At 37.4% G+C, this 19,491-nt stretch overlaps 1 protein-coding gene across 1 annotated transcript; it reads left to right on the top strand.

The window, feature by feature from the left end:
- The first annotated feature begins 496 nt into the window (after nucleotides 1–496).
- CCDC15 (coiled-coil domain containing 15) lies at nucleotides 497–17,263 on the top strand. The gene is made up of 10 exons (XM_044919785.1): nucleotides 497–541; nucleotides 1,607–1,675; nucleotides 3,412–3,534; nucleotides 4,014–4,646; nucleotides 5,213–5,335; nucleotides 5,583–5,705; nucleotides 7,326–7,400; nucleotides 8,768–8,890; nucleotides 15,484–15,576; nucleotides 17,156–17,263. The coding sequence occupies exons 1-10, from the start codon at nucleotides 497–499 to the stop codon at nucleotides 17,261–17,263; spliced, it is 1,515 nt and encodes a 504-aa protein (XP_044775720.1).
- Nucleotides 17,264–19,491: the final 2,228 nt, after the last annotated feature.

Below are 19,491 nucleotides of genomic sequence, written 5' to 3'. Positions count from 1 at the left end.
GAAAAAAACCAATACTGTTAAAAGAAAGAAATTCTTTTAATTCAAAATACAAGGTTAGAGTGAATAATTGGAACCTAAATGTGACTTAAAAGGATATTTAAGGTGATACTTGTAAAATGACATTGTTCTGTGCCTACTTATTTCAGTGTTCACAAATTTGGATGTTAAAAACAAACTCATGTATTTTCCTGTGTTTACTCATTTTGGCATTAATTTCAAGTTTTGATAGGCAGCATCTAGTAAAATGGACTGTTTCATCTTTTTTGCTTTTTTTTTTTTGGCCATCATCCACCTCTGTCCCTTACTTAGTTCTTTCCTAGTTTTGCTTCTTAGATTATATATATATTTTTTGTATTTTTTTCCTTAAGTATCTCAACACAACCATCAAAAACATTTGTCTCTTATATGTTTACAGTTTGTAGAATGCTAACCTATAATGTCTCTCTCTTCAGTGGTAATTAAGACATTTATAGTTAAATATAAGAAACAAGCGGGCATGGGTGTGTGTGTCACATACGGCATTTCGTCCCAGATGCATTCAGTATGGTTCCCTTTTTCTAGCATTGTCTTGTTATGACTCTCAAGATAGAGTTTCTTTTGTACCTAAATTCTTCTCAGTGGCTTGTTTTTTTAGACAATTTTCATACCTAATGGATTTGGCAACTCCAGTTTGTGACATTAGACTGACTCCAGAGTACTGTTAGAAGGAAGTGGTTGGACACATTCTAGTAAACCAGAAAAAAAAAAGAGTCATCAGATCCTAGAGACTCATATTTTATATTGTGTGAAACATGTTCAAACCTTTCAGTTGATGTTTTTCCAGAAAAAGTACTTGTTTACAGGTCTGACTGAAATCATCATTCAGTAGAAGGGAGAAGAATTAAGTCTGAGATAACATCCTGTATAAACCAGTTTTATATGTCAGAGATGCCATTTAAATGTAATTCATTATGATGATGATGATGATGAATTCAGACTGACTGCTACTTCCAAAGAATGCATGTGTATTTTTCAGCTAAAACATTGGAAACATCTATTCCATAGAAATGAGATTGATAAAAGAAATTAGTGTAATTTTTTATATTTCTTATATCAAGTATGTGGTCTTTCCCTCAATTCTGAACAGTTTTCTACCCTCTCAGTTGTATGAAGTGGAAATCTGCCAGTCAGAAAGGACACAGTCTATAACCCAGTTGAACTCTGGTTTCATTTCCTTGTTAGACTTTTTACTGACCTTAAAATCTGTCTGGTTCTTATTGTTGTTCCGGATACAGAGATACAAATAGAAGATATACTTGCTTGCACATTGTCAGGTCACCAAGATAAAATCATAAGCCTCCTAAAATTGATCCTGGCTGGGATAGGGACAAATTGTCATTTATAAAGTTAATATATTCTCCTAGCATCCTATTTCACTCCATGTTTGATGTGTGAGTGATTTGTTTGTAAATCTGAAGTAGAACTCACCACTTGTTTTTCTTTATTTATATTAAACCACCCTCGTCTGTTAAAATCATTCCAGATCTTTCACAAAAACTCAACTTAGTATCATGAGCATATCACTTTCTCTAGACCATCTATATTTGTATTAATTTTTTTTTTTCAGAAAGCACTTTATAGGAAGTCATCATCCCTCAAGATAAATACAGGAACAAGAGGACAGTTGACCTTTAAGGTCTGTCAAGGTCTTTGGTCTTTTAACTACTTCACATTGCCAGAAATTTATAGAAAATCAGGGAGGGAAATGTAAAGAATAAAGGGAAAAAATAATGGCTTGTTAGAGCCGTCCACAGCTAATTATGTTTGGGTTTGAGGGTTAAGATTCTAATGTCCAGTATTGTTTTGTTCCTAACAGTTCTATTGAGATATAATTTATATACCACACAGTTTACCCATTTAAAGTATACATTTCAGTGGTTTTTAGTATATTCACAGGTTTGTACAACTGTCAACGTAATCTAATTTAGAACACTTTCTTCACCCCTAAAAGAAACCCTATTCCCATTCCCACCCCTAAAAGAAACCCTATTTCCCATGTTTCCCATGGGAAACATTTCCCATTCACTCCTTTCCCTACCCCTAGTCCTAAGCAACCACTAAACTACTTGCTGTCTCTATAGATTTGCTTATTCTGGACATTTCATCTAAATAGAATCATATAATATGTGGTCTTTTGTGACTGGCTTCTTTCACTTTGCATATTTTCATTATGTTGCAGAATGTATCAGTACTTCATTCCTTTTTTATTGCTGAATAATATTCCTTTTATGGCTTTATCACATTTGGTATATCCATTCATCAGTTGATGGACTTCGTGGCTTTTGTGAATAACTGCTACAAACATTTATGTACATGTTGTTTTGTGGACATTCATTTCTTTAGTAATGGAATTTTGGGGTCATAGGCTAACTCTGTGTTTAATAGTTTGAGGAGCTGCCAAGCTGTTTTCCATCAGCAATATATGTAGGTTCCAATTTCCCCACATCCTCACCAATACTTACTATTGTCCATCTTTTTGATTATAACCATCCTACTGATGTGAAATGATATCTCACTATACTTTTGATTTGTGTTTTCCTGATGACTTATGATCTTGGGTATCTTTTCACATGCCTATTGCCCATTTATATGTCTCTTATGGAGAAAATGTCTATTCAAATGTTGTGTCCATTTTTTAATTGGGGTATTTGGTTTTTTTTATTACTGAGTTATAAGTGTTCTTTATATATTCTGGATACATGTCCCTTATCAGATACATGATTTGCAGATATTTTTCCCATTCTGTAGGTTGTCATTACACTTTCTTAATGCTATCATTTGTACAAAATTTTTAATTTTGGTGTAGTTTATCTCTTCTTTCTTGTGTTGCTTGTGCTTTTGATGTAGTATCTAATAAACCATTGCTTAATCTAAAGTCATCAATATTTTCTACTATGTGTCCTAAAAATTTTATAATTTTAGTTCTTACATATAGGTCTATAATCTATTTTGAGTGAATTTTTATATGTGGTGAGGAAGTGTTTTAACTTAGTTCTTTTGCATGTGGATATCCACTTGTCCCAGTACCATTTGTTGAAAAACTATCCTTTTTCCATTGAATTTTCTTGGCACTCTTGTTGAAAACCAGTTGACTGAGGGTTTATCAATGTCTTAATACTATCTTCTGAGATCTGTGAACATGGGATCTCTTTCCATTTATTTAGATCTTTTTAAATTTCTTTCAACAGTGTTTTATAATTTTCATTATATAGTCTTATGCTTCTTTTGTAATGTCCTGTTTTTATAATATTTGATTATATTGACCTACCAAATTATATTAATAGTGTGCTGAATCCCAGGATTTTATTATAATCACATTGTTTATACCTGTAATCGATACTTTTTTTCATTGTTGATTGTGTTGTTTTGTAGGAACCTGACTCTGAGGAATCTTCATCTATTATGATAGATAAGAAAGGGACAGAAAATTTGTTTTGGGGAGACCAGCAGGATCTCCTTTCTGAAGACAGGGACAAACCTTTCAGCAGAGTTCAGGTAAAGCAGAGTGAAAGGAGATAGTATGATAAAAATTAAACTAAGTGTGATTTGGACTAGCGATACCATATTGTTGTAATAGTTTGGGATTATAGATTTAGGTTCTGTTAAGTCGAGCAAAGATTATAATTCCCCATTTTATTCTAGTAATTTGACTACCATATTTTTTATTTTTTTTTTAAGATTTTATTTATTTGAAAGAGAGCGAGAGAGAGTGTGTGAGTGAGCACAAGCAGGGGGAGCAGCAGGCAGAGGGAGAGGGAGACATAAGCTCACCACTTAGCAGGGAGCCTGACACAGGGCTCGATCCCAGGACCCTGGGATCACGACCTGAGCTGAAGGCAGACGCTTAACCCACTGAGCCACCCAGGCGCCCCTGACTACCATATCTTTTTGAAATTATTTTAGGAATCTTGTGGAAAATCTAGAGTGTTGCTACTACCTGGCATTCTATATTTGATGTTTATGTTCACTTTTAGAAAGTACAGTTCAAAAATCCACTATTTGCTGTGATGAAAGAGGAAGAGCAAAAGCAATTAGATCTTCAAGGCCTTCAGAATATCTTTCCAGAAGCCCAGGATTATCTTCCAGAAGCCCAGTGTGATCTGCTGGAAACCCAGGGTGATTTGACAGGAGTCCAGAGTGTTGAGCTAGAAGCTGAGAGTATTGAGCCAGAAGCCAAGAGTGTTGAGCCAAGACTCAATACTCTGGCTATTGAGCTGGAAAGCCAAGCTGTTGAGCCCGAAGCCCAGGCCATTGAGCCTAAAGCCCAGGCTGTTAAGATAAAAACTCAGGGTATTATGCCAGAAGCCCAGAATATTGAACTAGATGATGGGAGTATTGTGTCTAAAGTCCAGGATTTGCTACCCAAAGAACAGTGTGTTCTTCCCAAAGACCAGAATATTCTACCCAGATGTCAGGACCAGGACTTTCTACTTAAAGACCAGGATTTTCTACCCAGAGACCAGGATATTCTACCCGAATGTCAGGACCAGCATTTTCTACCCAGAGACCAGCATGTTCTCCCTGAAGACCAGAATATTCAATCCAAATTTCAGGACCAGGATTTTCTACCCAGAGACCAGCATCAGCATTTTCTACCCAGAGATCAGGTAAATAGAGTGGAAAGGAGATATAACAAGAAGAAATAGCTACTTAAATTTTGGAGTGGGATTTGCAAGGACTAAATTGCAGCTGATTTGGAGAGTCATAGTTGGAAAAAATAGTTTCCTCATTAATTCCTCAAAAGTCTGGGGTTTTCATTAAATGTTAAAGTATTAGCAGCACATTACCCCTTACTGGACAATTTACTTTTTTTTTTTAATCTTTATTAGGAAAAATATTTCTGGCAGCCATTATCTGCTTTGACAGCTGAAAGATGGAACAAGGAGTGGCCCACAAGTGTGCAACAGTATCTTTTACTACTCAGGTTCCAAGGCCAGCCCTCCACCAGAGATCAGTTAGGCCAAAAATAAGAAGAAAGGGATCAACAGGAAGTAAATTACATAGGGTTGTAAGTGGGCTTATGTGGAATAGAATATAGTGTTTTCTTCTATTTCATATGTTCAGTTATACTCTGACCTCAGTTAATGCCAGAATTCTCACCACAGCCTAAAGTATTGGTTAACTGATCTTTCTTAACTGAACAATTGGTATTTTGTGTTTGTTCTTTCTTTAGGAAGCAAATTTGAAGCAGCCAGCATCAATTTTGATAGGCCCAAGAGGGAGAGAGGTGTTTCCTCTGGATGTCCATCAGGATATTCTACCCAGGCATCAAGATCAGACCTCCACCAGGGACAAGGTAGAACAGAAAAAGGAGAGAGTCCAGCAGGAACTGAATTGTTAAGGGTTTAGTTTGGAACTTGCAAAGGTTGTCCTCAGCTAGACTTCGGAAATGACAGAAAGTATGGCTTTCTGTTTTATTCCATATTTCACATTATCTCGAGTTAAAAAAATTACTGTAAGGCTCTCAATAAAGCCTATAGTATTATTACTATCATATTACTCCTACTGGACAATTTATAATTAGTGTTTTTGTTTTCTTTTAGAAAGTACGCTTCAAGGAGTCATATTCTGATATGTCAAGTGAGAAAGGGAGAGAAGACTATTCTCTGGCAGGTTATCAGTATCTGCCTCCTAAACTCCAGGACCAGACCTTCGTCAGAGATCAGGTAGAGCAAAATAAAAAGGAGATAAACAGAAGATAAAGTAACTGGATTTTATATATTCTCAATAATCGGTAACATGAAGCATAGAAACAGGTGCAAAAGACCCTGGTCTGATGAACTATATCAACCAAATCAGTTCTGTCATTTAGAAGGTTGATAGATCACATTCATATTCTTATTGTAGAATCAAACTATTTTAGTTTACTAAGATTATGCTACAACTTGTGCTGAAGCCCCCAGTATTACCACCAACACACTGTTCCTACATGAACAGTGTGGGAAGTTGTGGCAGATCCTAAATTACTTAACATACGGGGAGTTTGTCAGACTACTCTGTACATGGTTTAGGATTAAAAATTCAGGTTTACAGAGTTGAGCTAAAAGTGTTACATCCTTAAAAAATAAATAGCATAAAATAAAAGTATTATATCCTTGTTCAAGTTAAAATGTATCAGAATATCCTCACCTGGTACCATTTCCCTGGAGTTCTCACTGAAACCTACAATATTATGATTAGCATGTTGCCCTGGTCAGACAGTTTGCTTTTTATTTTTATTCCTTTAGAACATGTTTCTCAAGCAACTGCCATCTTTTATGAGAGCAGAGAGAATGAGCAATGAATTGCCTCTGGAGTATAATCAGTATGTTGAACCTAAAACCCAGGACCGAGCTTCCCCTAGAGAACAGGTAGAGCAGAATACAGGGGGAGGACTCTCCTTCCTAAAAGAGTAACAGATGAAATTAAGATTTGGGTTGGAGCTTATCAAGTTAGTTCACATGGAATTAAAGCTTCTAGAGTGAGGCTAAGAGCATAGCATTTTCAGCTATTTCAAAATGTGCCAGACCTAAAGTCTGTCCAGGTGAGAAAGCATATCTGTCGTTTGGGTTGACCCAGAGACAGGGTTCATATAATATTGATTGATTAACAGTAGACATTTGCATAAGCTCACATCCTGGAGTATATTTGACTTTCTGCATTTAGTTTTATAAATACCGAAGGGCTTCTCCTCTTAGCCAACTGAGTACACCAAAACCAGACATTCTGCTCTACCAGTTTGCAAACCAGTTATGAGGAAAGATAAAACAAACTGTTTGCCACCTCAGAACTACCTGAACTTTACCACTGCTAGTTTTTGTGAATGGAGTTACTGGGGACATCTAGTAGGAGTGCTTGTGGAAATGACACAAGCTTGTTTCCTAGCTGTACCTTGGGAAAATGCTAGCAACATTGTAAAAATATTACTTTGTTGCCTTACTTCTTCCAAATGTATTATTGAATAAAGGGTTACCCATGCAAAAAAAAAAAAAAAGAAAAAAAGTACCAGAATAATCTGGGATTTGCTTTAAAATAGTCCAGGAAAAAAGTGGGAAAAGAGACAGATGGAAAAAAAATGTTACTAATTATTGAAGTTGGGGGTTGGGTATCTTGGGATTCATTATACTATTTTCCTTCCTACTTTGATTTATATATGGGAGTTTTGTATTAACACATGCAGGCACACATGCACACCAACTCTGGTATGTTATCCTCCCCTATATTGTTATTTTGGAGTTGTCACTGATGTCATTAGTTGTCACTAATCATTTCTGCTTAAATAGTTTTGTATTTTGTTGTTCCTTTAGAGCAAGTATATCAAGCAACCCTCATCTTGTGAGAAATGGGAGATTGAAAGAAGAATTGCTTCTGGAGTGCCATCGGTATGTTTCACCCAGTGTTTAAGATCTCGCCTTTCAGGGCGCCTGGGTGGCTCAGTTCTTAAGCGTCTGCCTTCGGCTCAGGTCATGATCCCAGGGTCCTGGGATTGAGCCCCTCATCAGGCTCTCTGCTCCGCAGGGAGCCTGCTTCTCCCTCTCCCACTCCCCCTGCTTGTGTTCCTGCTCTCGCTGTGTCTCTCTCTGTCAAATAAATAAACGAAATCTAAAAAAAAAAAAAAAAGATCCCGCTCTCTGGGGGATAAGTAGAGCAGAGCATAGTGAGGAATAAGTTGCTTAGATTTTGGCTCAAGTTTAACAGGGAAATATAGTAACTACTTGGGGATTTAGTGTTAAGGTCAGTAAATAGTGGGCAAAGCTATCCTGTCCTCTAGTTCTGTCATGTATCATACCATTCTGACCTGTTGAAACTACTTCAGGCCTCTTCACTGAGGCTTTTACCATTGCCCTGGCATGATGCTTCTGCTTCAACAATTGATGTTCAATGTTTATGTTGTCTTTTAGCACAGGAACTATGGGCAGGCCTTACGTAATATGACAGATGAGAGATGGAAAAAGGAGTTATTTCCAGAGCACCACAAATATGATTTACATGATATCCAGGATCCAGGTTCAGCCGGAGAGCAGGTAGAGCAGAGTGCAGTCAAAAGTAAACAGAAAGTAAATCAGTTAGAGTTTGATCTGGGCTTGCCAGAGCTATGCTTCTAACAACAGTGCTCCTGTTGCTTCTGGTAGTGTTCTCTCTTATTAATACTATAATATAATATAATATAATACTCATATTAATAATATGAGTAACAGCTTACATTTGTTAAGCACTTTCCATAACTAAAATAGTTCTAGAACTTTGTATCCATTGTGTCATTTCTCATTCTCACAATAATTTGGGGAGATAGATACTGTGATTATCCTTGTTTTATAGATGAAGAAACTTAGGACTGCTTTGTGGATACAGTTAAGATCCATAATAGTGGCAAGGAGTGTAATGTCTACTTTTTTTTTTTTAATAAAGATGTCTTTTTTTTTTTAGATTTTATTTATTTATTTGAGACAGAGAGAATGAGAGACAGAGAGCATGAGAGGGAGGAGGGTCAGAGGGAGAAGCAGACTCCCCGCCGAGCAGGGAGCCCGATGCGGGACTCGATCCCGGGACTCCAGGATCATGACCTGAGCTGAAGGCAGTCGCCTAACCAACTGAGCCACCCAGGCGCCCTGAAATGTCTACTTTTATGCCATAATGTATGCGACTAATCTAACAGACCTGAATAGAGTATGTCAGGGCTATCCCTGCAGCATTACTAGCATTATGTCACCGCTCACATATTTTGGTGACTGCTTTTGTATTCTTTTAGAGCTTATACTTCAGGCAGCAGCCGTCTGTTGGGACAGCTGAAGGATGGCAAGAGGATTTGCTTCTGGACGACCAGCAGCATCTGCCAACCAAGCACCAGACAGAGGCTTCCAGCAGAAGACAGGTAGAGTATGAGTAATGGAATTTAGGTAGGATTGCAGGCACCTACAGAGCTGGGAGTGGTAAGGCTGAGCAACAAACAGATTCTTGTTTTAGTTCATAGTGTGTAAAATTTGTCCTGACCTAAGATTACTTTAGTGCTCTCCCGAAACCTAGGGTATTGGAAAAACTGTATTTTATATGTGTGTTCTTTATAAGAGGTGTATTTCTTTTTTTTTTTTAAAGATTATTTATTTATTTATTTATTTATTTATTTATTTATTAGAGAGTGAGCAGGAGAGAAACAGCATGAGAGGGGAGAGAGTCAGAGGGAGAAGCAGGCTCCCCGCTGAGCCGGGAGCCCGATGTGGAACTCGATCCCAGGACCCTGGGATCATGACCTGAGCTGAAGGCAGTCGCTTAACCAACTGAGCCACCCAGGCGCCCATAAGAGGTGTATTTCTAATGGCCATTGTCTTTTATGGCATGAGAGGGGAAGAAATGTGTGGTTTCTGAGGGAGAGGGGTCGGGAGGATCTTCCACCCAATGGCCAGGCCTAGATCTCCATCGATAGGCTAGTAGAGCATAAGACAGGATCACCAAGAAATAAGCGGTTCAGGGTGTAGGCTGGAGCTTATTAGGGTTATATTGCCTAAGCTTCGATGTACTGAGTTAAGATCTATAGTTTTTCAAGAAAACATTACAATAATCTGGCCTCCTAAGATTCCTCCATGGCTTAACTGAAGTCTAGCTTATTCCCACTAGAATTGATCACTGTCTAGATAATTTCTATCTTGTGATTTTATGTTATTTTAACAACAGAGCCTTCAGGCAACCAGTGTTGTTAGGATATATAAAAGAGATAAAGAGACATTTCCTCTTGGCCCTTTTAAGAGAGCAGCAGGAGAAAAGGAGCATAAAGACAGAAAGTAGGATTTGGGCTGAGGTTTTCAGGACTACACTTGTAGCTCTTTTATAATTTTTAGTTTGTCTCTATTAGGTTGGCCTAAAGGTACACTGTCGTGTTTTATTCTACATCGTTACTTATATGTCCCGAAGTATGCCAGGCTCTTTCCTACCTCAGGTCTGTTGCATATGTTTTTTCCTTTGCCTGGCTATCCTTCTCTTTTTTCTTCACAAAGCTGGTCCCTTCTCGTCCTTCAGGTTTCAGCTTCAATGTTCTCTCCTTGGAAAAGACTGTCCCAACCACCTTATTAAAAATAGGTCTCCTCGCTTCTGTTTTTCTCTATCCTTGCGTTCTCTTTCCTTCTCACTACACAAAACAATTTGTAATAATTTATTGATTTAGCATGTTTTCCACTGGTCTATAAGCTTTATGAGGAGAGGTACCACACCTGATGTGTTTACCAGTGTATGGACAGCCTTCGTAGTACAGTGCCTGGTACTGGACAGTCACTTGCTAAATATGTTTTGAATTAATCAATTAAACATTTATTGAACACCTTGTTAGGTGTTAGCCATTGTTTAGATGCTAAATATCAAAGATACAATTGTGAATCAGACACAGAACTCAAATTTCAGACAATCTAAAGAAGAGAGACTGACACATAAGCAACATAATTAATGGTGGAGGGTGCATAGGGCATTAATTGAGCACGGAAGAGGCATACCTAACTCTCTTTGCTTGAGGGTGCTGCCTTGGTGGTCAGAAGCTCTTCTTCTTGTCCTTCTGCCATACAAGCCTCGATCTCCTGGATCAGTCCTTTCTCCTTTTAGGCTCCTGAAATAATCCCGCCTTATTGGAAAAAACACTTTAACAGTGTAGATTTAGATCACAGTCGTACTTTGGGCTTATGGTCACAGCTGCTGTGTCCCCCATGCTGCTTAGCATTTTTCTTGCTTGCCCTTTGTCAGCTCCCTCTCCTATGGCCCACACTAATAATAGTAAATCTTAAATACTTTGTAAAGCTCTTGCTACATCCCCATACTCTCAGACTTTGATGAAGAAAATAGAAGCCATCATGCACTACCTCCCTCAGCCATTTGTTTTTTTTGGCATTCTTACCTGTTCCTACTATGTCAGAAGAAGAGTTATCTGTCTTTGGACCATATTCTGGATTCTCTTGCCATCCTTTCTTCTGGGTCCAATTTTGAATATTATATTGTGAGACTCTGGCTTCTGTTGAAATCCTCTGAAGAATGTTGCATCTTTTGTTTATTTGTTCTAGCAGGCAATCAACCTGGTTATGTTTATATTATAAGTTCTTTCTCACCTTCTGTGAAGAGTGGCTCCAATGTTAGTTCAATTTTCAAAGCCTTCATTATACTCCTTTAGGTCCATCCCTTGCATGCATAACTCAGGGACGATTTGGGGATATACGCCAATTCATACACAGATTTGAGGAATCTACTTTTCTAGCTCATTCCTCCTCAGGATACCCAATCCCTACACTCTCCAGATACCACAGGCCACATTTCCTGGAATCTTTAGTTAGAATCAGTGAGACAGACAGGTCCATAGTGAGCTTACCCCTTGCCCAGTGCTGAAAACCTGGTTTTTCTTTTTTGAAAGCAGAAAATGTTTCGTTTTTATTGTAGCAAAAGTAAACACAAACAAAAAGAATAAATAACCCAAAATTCCAGAAGTAACTACCATCAGTCTCTGCTATGTATCATTTTCGGATTTTATCTATAACAAATAAATAATTTTAAAAATAATGAGGTATACAGTCAATTCTTGTTATTCACGGTAGTTATATAAAGTTGCCACAAACATTGAATTGGTGAATACTAAACCACTGTTCCTAGGGGAAATACAGAGTTAGTTTTTTGTGAGCCTCTGATCACAATGTTTTGGTCACTCATCAATACCTAACTTTATTTTATGTGAATTTCTGTTTAACGATACCTTATTTAATATATAATGTTGATTTATTAACATGGACTCAGAGCCAGTAACACTATAGCTTATTCCTGAATGAGCTCATCTCATACATGTATTTTCCCCATAAGGCACATCACAGCCTTCTTTTTTTGTTGTTAAAGATTTTATTTATTTATTTGTCAGAGAGAGAGACAGCGAGAGAGGGGACACAAGCAGGGGGAGTGGGAGAAGGAGAAGCCGGCTTCCTGCTGAGCAAGGAGCCAGATGTGGGACTCGATCCCAGGACCCCGGGATCATGACCTGAGCCGAAGGCAGACGCTTGACCATCTGAGCCACCCAGGCGCCCCTCATCACAGCCTTCTTATGCTCAGGAATACTAGATAGTACTTCAACACTGTGCTTGGGAACCATTTTATTTTATTTTATTTTATTCTGTTGTTTATTTTTATCTCTTAAAAAAATTATGTATTTTAGAGAGAGAGAGCAAGAGAATGAACCAGGAGAAGGGCAGAGGGAGAGGGAGAGAAATCCTCAAGCAGACTCCCCCTGAGCTCAGAGCCTGACGCGATCTGGGGCTCAATCCCAGGACCCTGAGATCATGACCTGGGCTGAAATCAAGAGTTAGACACTCAACTGACTGAGCCACCCAGGTGCTCCGGGAGCTATTTTAAATAGTGAAATCACCAAGAAAAAGCACAAAAATGCAAAAACCTTGGCACTAAATAGACCTTGAAAAGAATACTTGTTTACAGTTTGAAGGCTGAAACAAAAAGAGCAGAGCATCACCTTGATCAACCTTAGCTGGCAACATGCATATCTGGTGACTCAAATTTGTCACATGTCTGCAAATGACCATAAAAGCATCACAAGTGTTAATTTTGGGATTACAAATAAATTTTAGTGGGTAGGCAAATTCACAAATAAGGAGTATGGAATATTGAGGATTGACTGTAATTTATATACCATATAATTAACCTATTTAAAGTGTACAGTGCAGTGTTTTTAGTATATTCAAAGGGTTGTGTAAAGTTTGCCACAATGAATTTTAGAACATTTCATCATACCCCAAAAGTCCTTACCCATTAGCAGCCAATTCCTTTTTCTTCCACCCCCCAACCCTAGGCAACCATTAACCAGTTTCTCTGTCTATAGATTTGCCTATTCTGGACATTTCATATAAATTGGATCATGGACCATATGGCCTTTTGTGACTGGCTTTTTTCGTTTAGCATAATGTTTTCAAAGTTCATTGACCTTGTAGCATATAGCAGTACTTTATTCCTCTCATTAGATAACATTGCATTTTATGCATATAGCACATTTTATTTATTCATTCATCAATTGATGGACATTTGGGTTGTTCCTACTTTTTGGCTATTATGAATAATGTTGCTGTGAGTATTTGCATACAAGTTTTTCTGTGGATATGTGTTTTCATTTCTCTTGAGTATACCAAGGAGTGGAATTGCTGGGAATATGGGGACTCTATGCTTAACCTTTTGAAGAACTGCCAAACTGTTTTCCAAAGCGGCTGCACCGTTTTTCATTGCTTCCAACAGTGTATAAGGGTTCTAATTTCTTCACATCCTCACCAGCACTTAATGTCTTTTTAATTATAGCTATATTAATGGGTGTGAAGTGGTATCTCATCATGGTTTTGATATATATTTTCCTGATGGTTAATAGTGAGCATCTTTTTTTTTTTTTTAAGATTTTATTTATTTATTTATTTGACAGAGAGCTAGAGGGAGAGCACAAGTAGGCAGAGCAGCAGGCAGAGGGAGAGGGAGAAGCAGGCTCTCTGCTGAGCGGGGAGCCTGACGCGTGGCCCAATCCCAGGATCCTGGGATCATGACCTGAGCTGACGATGGACACTTAACTGACTGAGCCACCCAGGTGCCCCATTAGTGAGCATCTTTTCATGTCTCATTGGTACTTGTATTCTTTGGAAAACTGCTTATTAGATTATCTGCCCAATTTGTAATTGAGTTATTTGTCTTTTGATTATTGAGTTTGTGAATTCTTAATATATTCTCCATACAAGTCCCTTATTAGTTACATGATTTACAAATGTTTTCTCCCATTTTGTAGGCTCTCCTTTTCTTTTCTTTTTTTTTTTTTTTTAAAGATTTTATTTATTTCAGAGAGAGAGAATGAGAGAGAGCACATGAGAGGGGGGAGGGGCAGAGGGAGAAGCAGACTCCCTGCCGAGCAGGGAGCCCGATGCGGGACTCGATCCTGGGACTCCAGGATCATGACCTGAGCCGAAGGCAGTCGCTTAACCAACTGAGCCACCCAGGCGCCCTCTCCTTTTCTTTTCTTGATGGTATCCTTTGTAGCACAAAAGTTTTTAGTTTTGAAGAAGTCTGAGTTACTTTTTCTTTTGTGGATTGTGCTTTTGATGTCATATCTAAGAAACCACCTAATGCAGGATCATGAAGATTTACTCTTATGTGTTCCTCGAAGAATTTTATATCTCTTGCATTTAGGTCTGTGATCCATTTTGAATTAATTTTCATATGTGGTATAAGGTGGGAATTGAGCTTCATTCTTTTGCATGTGGATAGCCAGTTGTCCCAACATCATTTGTTGAAATGCTTATCCATTGAACACTCTTGCCAAAAATCAGTTGATTGTAAATATAATGGTTTATTTCTGAACTGTCAGTTCTGTTCCATTGATCTATAAATCTATTCTTTTTTTTTTTTTAAGTCTGTTCTTATGCCAGTACCACACTATCTTGATTACTGTAGCTTTGTAGTAAGTATTGGAATTGGGAAGAGTGATTCCTCCAACTATGTTCTTCTGTTTCAAAACCATCTTAGCTATCCTGGGTCCCTTGCATTTGAATTTAAGGATCACCCTGTCAACTTCTATGAGAAGTCATCTGAAATTTTGATGGAGATTGCATTAAATCTGTTGATCATTTTGGGGAGTACTGCCATCTTTTCTGTCCTTTCATGTCTTTTCATTCATTTAGGCCTTCTTTAATTTCTTCCAACAATGTTTTGTAGGTTATAGAGTACAAAATTTACACCAACTTTGTTAATTTTATTTTAAGTAATTTTTTGATGGTATTTTTAATGGATTTTTCCATTAATTTCATTTTCAGATTGTTCATTGCAAGTATAAAGAAATACAATTGATTTTTGTATACTGATCTTATATCCTGCAACTTTGCTAAAAGATACATAACTTTTAAGCTAAAAAAAGTAATACTAAGCTTTCATTCTAAAAGTTAGAGATCATAATTTGACCCATAACAAAGTAGGTATACCAAGTTATGTCATAAGGCTTTTCTAGTAATAGGGGGGAAAATTAGCTCCAGTTTCCTCCCTTCCATGTCAGTTGATGTTATAATATTTTCAGGTTTTTATTTGGGCTCACACCCACCTAAAGAGTTGTGTACATTGAAAATGATCACAGATTTGAGATAATAAGGGATCTAGCTTTATATCCTGGATTCAGTCCTAAGCAAACTCAGAGTGATTTCAAGTGACCACTTTAGAAGAACTTTCATTCTGAACATTTTGATTTGTTATGAATTCACCCATGTTTTTGACCTGAGTCATTTCCTTTGGTTTATTTCTTCTGAATCTGCTTCTTTCGTTCTTTTTTAATTTATTTTATTTTATTGATTTTTTAATTGTTTGATTTTATCCAGTTGAGGTTAAGTTTGCAGGAGAAAAGAAACAATAGATGAAAATATCAAAAGCACATAAAGGGCTAGCTTTTGGCAATTTTGTCACTTTGTGTGACTGGACTTCTAACAGGTTTATGATGACTATCAATCAAAATTGAACACTGAATTCCAAATTCCACTGACACTCCAATCTGGAGTAGATCATGAAGAAGACAAGAAAGAGGTACGTAATGATAATTGCTTTTGGACACCAGTATTTCTACTATAATAGTATATGTGAAATTGGGAATGATTTACTGTGTTCTTACACATTAAGAGCCTGTACTACAAATTCCATGGATAAAGGCAAAGAAGTTACTTGAGTCATTATAATGTGTTGAACTTTTCTTCCAAGCTTCTAGGATTTAGGATTCCTTGATGTGAAATCAGAGATCTGATCCTAGTGAATTTTTCCCATTAGTGTGTATTTGTCACAATAACTTAAAGGAAGGGTTTTAACTTATGACTTCCCTTTTTTTTTTTCCTTCTTAATCTAAAGTTGGTTTAAACCAACAGTTTTTAACACTGCCCATGTGCCAGAATCAGATGTGGAGCTTTTTTCAAAATACAAATGCCTGAACCCAAACAGATATACTGATCAGTATATGAAAAGGTAGGTTTGGGGCATCTGTGTTTTTAAAAAAATACCACTGATGCTTGTGATGGCCTCAGCGTTAAGAACCAGCTATTAGACTTTTAATAATTTTTACCAAAAGGACATAAGCTACTCAAAGGGCAAAAACATGTCTATGTGTACACCAGTGCCCTTTAAGTAGCTTGTGTCCTTAAAAGAGAATATATAAACCCAGAGAATATATAAACCCACAGGGCAATAGCACTTGCTTTTATTATACTTGCTCCCCTTTTTCTGGGCGGGGGGGGGGCAGAGGGAGAGGGAGAGAGAGAATCCCAAGCAGGCTCACGCCCAGCACAAGCCTGATGTGGGCCTTGATCTTACAACCCTGAGATCATGACTTGAGCTGAAATCAAGAGTCGGACGCTTAACCGCCTAAGCCACTCAGGCGCCCCTATACTTGTTCCCTTTGAAAGTATGGTGCTCAGATATTCCTCAGTCCTTCTTCCCTCTTTATTACCATATGAGGCTAGGCTTAGAGTATACTTTTGTGATGTGGTTTTAATTTTGAAAACTTAAAGTGACTGTTGTTCTTTTATAAAATACCTCTCACATTCTTTCTTTGGCCCTGCTTCTATAGTACTTATTATTTGGAAATACAGAGTAAATATAGTAATATATCTTATCATATCAAATACAGTCATTTCAAGTGCTGTTGACAAAGGACTATACTAAGGGCAAACTAAATTAGTACTTCTTTCTCTGATTTGTCTGTAATATCTAATAGCTGTGTGCTTGAGAATATAAAGCTCTTGCTGTATGTGATATTATCCTAGGTCACCATAAAATAGAAGGAAATTAAGGACTTAATTCGATGTGACTTTTGTATCATCTAGCATATCTATGGCACAAGGATATTCTCCTTCCTTGGAAAGTCCTCTGAGAGCAGAATCTTAACAGTTTTTTTTTTATTATGTTATGTTAGTCACCATACGGTACATCATTAGTTTTTGATGTAGTGTTCCATGATTCGTTGTTTGCGTATAACACCCAGTGCTCCATGCAGTACATGCCCTCCTTAATACCCATCACTAGACTAACCCATCCTCCCACCCGCCTCCCCTCTGAAACCCTCAGTTTGTTTCCCGGAGTCCATAGTCTCTCAACAATTTTAACTTCTTTCCTTTAGCGTCAAAAGCAATACCTGAGATATAGACGACTTTTCATGGATATTGAGAGAGAACAAGTAAAAGAACAACAAAGACAAAAAGAACATCAGAGGAAAGTTGAAAAGTAAGTTCTTTGATCCTTACTATGAGCCTTAAATTACCAGTTAAGATGATTTTGAAAGCTAAGTTTTAGAAATAATCAGGCAGTGGTTTTGCCTTCTGATCCATAGTGGAAACAATGGTTTTTTATCTGGATAGACATATGAAAGGTAGTTAAGAGCTATGTTTTTTTAATAGACTTTTTTTTTTTTGAACAGTGGTAAGATTACAGCAAAATTAAGCAGAAAGTACAGAGAGTTTTATTTACCCCCTTGTGGTATACGTGGACTGCCTCATCCACTGTAAACATCCTGCATCACAGTGGTACAGTTGTTACAACTAGTAAACTTCCATTAACACATTGTAATCCATATTTTACTTTGGGATGGACTCTTGGTGTTATACATTCTTCTAGATTTTGACAAATGGATAATGACTTGTATCCACATGATATAATATCGTACAGAATAGTTTGCCCTAAAAATGCTTCATGCTCTACCTATTCATCTTTCTCTCCTCCCAGCCCATGGCAACTACTGATCTTTTTATTGTCTCCATTGTTTTGCCATTTCCAGAATGTCATATAGTTGGCATACAATATGTAGCCTTCTCAAATTGTCTATCTTCCACTTAGTAATATGCATTTAAGTTTCCTCTAATAACTTTTCGTGGTCTGACAGCTCATTTCTTTTGGGTGCTGAGTAATATTCTGTTGTCTGGTTGTACCACAGTTTTGTTTATCCATTCACATTCTGAAGGAATCTTGGTTTCTTCAAAGATATGGCAGTTATGAATAAAGCTGCTTTAAATATCCATGTGCAAGATTCATGTGAGTGTTTTCACCTCATTTGGGTAAATACCAAGTAGTATGTTTGCTAGATAATATGGTAAGAGTATGTTTACTTTTGAGAGAAACTGCCAAACTTTATTCCAAAGTGGCTGGGCCATTTTGCATTTCTGTCAGCAATGAACAAAAGTTCCTGTTGCTCCAGATCTTCTCCATCATTTGGTGTTGTCAGTGTTTTGGATTTTGGCCATTCTAACAGTTATGTAATAGTATCTCATTGTTGTTTTAATGTGCAGTTCCTTAATGACCTATGATGTGGAGTATCTTTTCATATGCTTATTAGCCATCTGTACATTTTCTTTGGTGAGGTGTCTCTTTAGATCTTTGGCTCATTTTTTTAATTGGGTTATTTGTTTTCTTATTCTTCAATTTTAAGAGTTCTTGGTAGTTTTGGATAATAATCCTTTATCACATATTTTTTACAAATATTTTCCCTCATCTGTGGCTTTAATTCTCATTCTTTTGACACTGTCTTTTAGAGAGCAGAAAATTTTAATTTTAATGAAGTCCAGCTTGCAATGACTTTTTTTATGTTTCATGCCTTAGGTATTGTATCCAAAAAATTATTGCCATACTCAGAGTCACCTAGATTTTCTTTCTTTCTTTTTTTTTTTAAGATTTTATTTATTTATTTGAGAGAGAGCGTGAGATAGAGAGCATGAGTGGGCTTTGGGGGAGGGTGGAGGGGCAGAGGGAGAGGACAAGCAGGTTCCCCACTGAGCAGGGAGCCCGGAGCCAACCCTGGGATCATGACCTGAGATGAAGGCAGGCACTTAACCGACTGAGCCACCCAGGCGCCCCTCACCTAGATTTTCTTTTGTGTTATCTTCTAAGAGTTTTATCATTTTGTGTTTTACATTTAGCTCGATGATCCATTTTGAGTTAATTTTTATAAGGGGTGTAAGGTCTGTGTCTGGATTCATTTTTCTGCACAGTTGTTCCTACCCCATTTGTTGAAAAGACTATCTCTGCTCCATTGTATTGCTTTTGTTCCTTTGTCAAAGATCAGTTAACTATATTTATGCAGGTCTATTTCTGGGCTCTCTGTTCTGTTCCACTGACCTATTTGTCAATTCTTTTGCTAATACCACACTCACACTAACACCAGACTCACTTTTGCTTTAAAGACGCATATAGGCTGAAAGTGAAGGGATAGAAAAAGATACTCCATGCAAATGAGCACCAAAATAGCGTGGGGGTGTCTATCCTTATGTCAGACAAAATAGATTTTAAGTTGAAAGGGTCACAATAGACAGGATGGTCATTATATAGTGATAAAGGGGTAAATTCATCAAGATGATGTAACAATTATAAATATTTATGCACCCAGCACCAGAGTATCTAAACACAGTGCTTGCTTTGGCAATACATGTACAGAGTACCTAAACATGAAGCAAATACTAACAGAAC

The sequence above is a fragment of the Neomonachus schauinslandi genome, chromosome 11, assembly GCF_002201575.2.
Source record: "Neomonachus schauinslandi chromosome 11, ASM220157v2, whole genome shotgun sequence".
NCBI classification, from domain to species: domain Eukaryota; kingdom Metazoa; phylum Chordata; class Mammalia; order Carnivora; family Phocidae; genus Neomonachus; species Neomonachus schauinslandi.
Note: the sequence above shows the minus strand (reverse complement) of the source record. Positions and strands in the feature narration are given on the sequence as shown.

Excerpts from the sequence above, each read along its gene's own strand:
- CCDC15 (XM_044919785.1), top strand. The coding sequence starts at position 497 with ATGGGTGTGTGTGTCACATACGGCATTTCGTCCCAGATGCATTCA. Across the intron at positions 4,647-5,212 it reads ATTTTCTACCCAGAGATCAG|GAAGCAAATTTGAAGCAGCC; the intron begins GTAAATAGAGTG and ends TTCTTTCTTTAG. Across the intron at positions 5,336-5,582 it reads AGACCTCCACCAGGGACAAG|AAAGTACGCTTCAAGGAGTC; the intron begins GTAGAACAGAAA and ends GTTTTCTTTTAG.